The 3,171-nt window shown below is 34.9% G+C and overlaps 1 protein-coding gene across 1 annotated transcript in view; it reads left to right on the forward strand.

Annotated features, from left to right (window-relative positions):
- Nucleotides 1-2,371, forward strand: part of LOC147637188 (uncharacterized) — a 9,953-nt gene extending 7,582 nt beyond the window's left edge. Inside the window, exons 4-5 of the mRNA XM_086800807.1 lie at nucleotides 953-1,046; nucleotides 1,989-2,371. Coding sequence (XP_086656933.1) covers nucleotides 953-1,046; nucleotides 1,989-2,212 — 318 coding nt within the window. The 3' untranslated portion in view covers nucleotides 2,213-2,371. The remainder of the gene's footprint in view (nucleotides 1-952; nucleotides 1,047-1,988) is intronic.
- Nucleotides 2,372-3,171: the final 800 nt, after the last annotated feature.

Below are 3,171 nucleotides of genomic sequence, written 5' to 3' on the forward strand. Positions count from 1 at the left end.
CACATATCACATCTGGCATTTTGCCATTATTACTCATTCTCTTAGTGAGTTGAGTAGTATTCACCTAACGCGGTTCGTAGTGTAATTTTCCTGTTCAGAAATCTTGGTTGGAATTTGACATTGCCTTAATTTCTAAGGGTTGAAATTTGTACACTTTAGTTATGAATCTTGACATTTATATGATTTCTTGTAATTTTCAAGTCTAAATCTCGATTATGCCTAAGTATTATCATCTCTAATTTGAAGGGTTGAAAACACATTTTTTTCTTGCACTGAGCTGCCGTAGTCTCTTTCTCTTACATTCACACGTGTCTCCCACTTTTCATTAATTTCACACTCTCTCACTGAGTTGTATGTATTCTCTTTCTCTCACATGCACGTGTTTCCCACTCTCGTCTCCTTCTGCCTCCTTCTATCACTTTGCTCTTATGCATGCTAGTTGTATGGTCTATTGAACTCTTGGTAAAGCAAATTTGAAAAAAAGTTACATTCCTTGGGAGTTGGGTAGGCATGATTTAGATATATTAGTAATATACAAATAAGTTTTTGTGTGAATTAAATTAATATTTTCTAGTAATATTTTTAAAATAAAGGGAGTTAATCCTGCCTATCAATTCTTTTTTTTTTGGGGTTTTTTTTTGAAAGTAATGACTTGGATTAGTAAGTTGGAAGGTGTTGGGTGTTGAGGTGGGACAAACGTTTATCTTGTCACTCTTTGGGTGGCGTGGGCTGTCATGAGGCATGTGTGAATACGGTTAGTAATGAAGCGAGCAACAATATTATTATTTTTTAAATTGCCAATTCAAATTTATTACCCATGGAAACTTAAAGGTAAAACTTAACTCATGTGGCTGTATCGTGCTGACGTGGCTTTTTTTTTTCACAAATTACTTACTTGGCACATAATTGTTTTCGACAATTTGCTTACGTGGCTATGCTTTCTTGTTAGTAGTATGTGGAGCCCAACAGTTCGATAGGAGTTCCTGTGTTTTTTCCATCACCGAAGGAGGAAAAGCCGCTATGGACGAGGACCCATGAACGCGCTGGTAAATACACCTAATTTTCTCAACGAATCACACTTCAAGGACTTGTTAAATTATTGTTAGAAGATTTTTTATATTATTACTAGTATATGTTTTTTAAAAATGCTTTAATCATAACGTTAGCAAGAGCCAGTATATGTCCTAGAATGAAAACATTGAGTTGTAAGGATCAGGGCAATAATCTAATCGAATGTCCACATTTGGTGGGGCACTTGAAAATATCTTTTTATTCCGAAATATATAACCCAATTTAGGAATTTCCATATTAGCTCTAGTATAGCCTTTTGAAAGTCTTAATCATAAATTTCTTAACATGGGCCAAATTTATATGTATTAGAATGAAAACATACGTTTAGGGAAATAAGCTTAAGCCAATGTCCAAATTGGGTATGTAAAGAGCTATTAAGAAGTTAGTGTAAATAACTTTTAGTGCAAGATAGTTAATGGATCCCATGTTAGGAGTTCTCTTATTATCACTATTATATCTTGTTAAAAGGCTTAATCATATAAGAAATTTCTTAACAAGAGCCATTGTATGTATAAGAATGAAAGCTATGTATTAGAATGAAAACATTGAGCTGCAAGGTTTAGGGAAGTGTAAATCAAGGACATTATTCACATTCTATGGAGCAAGTCTATACACACCCACGAGACTTGACAAAAAGTAAGGATCCTATCCTTACTAAAATGCTTAATCGTGTTGTTAGTTTTCTGCCATTGTATTATTATTAGCGTATCTTACTAAGATGCTTAATCGTGTTGTTAATTTTCTGAAGGAAGGGTCATTGATTGGATTAGAATAAAACATTGAGGAGGAGGGTTTAGCGACGTTAGGTTTCTAAAAAGGAACGATTAGGGCACAGGCGCGCGGGAGAGTCTAGACACAGGAGGGTGGTATCAGCCATTGCGTTGCATGTACGTCATTTGTCGCGTGTTTTTGTGCAGGGTTCGTGTTGATGGTGTTTGGAGTGATTCTCTTCATCTTTGCGTTGGTTTGCCCTATTGGCGTAGCATACTTGGTGGTGACGTTGATCATATGGCTGGGAGCTTACTTGCTGGCCGTTGTGTACTCCTACATCCTGTACCGCTATGTCGAGGACACCACCCCAGCCCCCAGCTCGGAAGCTGCTGCAGAGACCCTCACCCAGCCCCTCGTTCCTGAACCTTAATTAATCACCTCCTCATCTCCTCTGTAATTGCCTGAATTGCGCCTTCAATTGACACTAATTTTTATCGTGGACCTTCTCCTTGCGCACCAGAGGTCTGCAATTGTTTTTTCCTTCAGATCCTTTGCTTTGCTTTTTACAGATGGTTAACCAAACATGAGCATTAAGATTAATCTCGCAATTTGAAGCATTTTTATGTTGGGTGTGGAATATCCTAGGCTTATAGGAAAGGTTGTGGGCTTGTTTTGTCCTAGTGAATTGGTCATTTAAATTTGTTTTTTTGTTAATTCGTTATTAAAATTTTATTTAGCTTGTTAGAAATTCTTTTGTTGTGGTTCAATAAAGAATTTGTTTGAGTGTATGTGGCCATGTGTGATTTAGTTATGTATTTGTCTATTTTTGCAAGTTATTATTACTATTTTTTTGGTGTCTTTATTAAGTTTTTTAAGTTTTTAAATATTTTTTTTGTTTTTGTGATTATTTTTTTCTTTTAAAATTATTCTATAGTTCAGATTCATCTGGCCTTATGACGATGTACATATTGATTTTTATTTATGATAGATCGATTAAGGCAATTTTGTACTAAAAAAGTATAACAAATGATTTAATAATGACCAGTCCAGAAGTGTGGGAGGACGCATTGTCAGTACGCACATTCATTTTGTTATCCCTTTGGCAAATACAAGCATAAATGGTTATATATTTATCTTATATTTAATCCAATCATAAGTATATATATATACATGTGCAATATGTGTTAAGTACTCGAACATATAATTTCAGAAATGAAAACTTTAGTACTTTGTTTTCGAGATTGTGACATCTTTTTTTGGAACTTTGATTTGAAAACTATGGTACTTTTCAAAAATCACAAGAGCACCACAACTTAATGTGAGTGAAGAGATGGCACAATGTTTCCCACAATTTGATGTGAGTAAAAAACCACAAGGGCACCACAATTT

This window comes from Cibotium barometz, chromosome 7 (genome assembly GCF_041138505.1).
Source record: "Cibotium barometz isolate CiBa-2024 chromosome 7, ASM4113850v1, whole genome shotgun sequence".
NCBI lineage: Eukaryota > Viridiplantae > Streptophyta > Polypodiopsida > Cyatheales > Cibotiaceae > Cibotium > Cibotium barometz.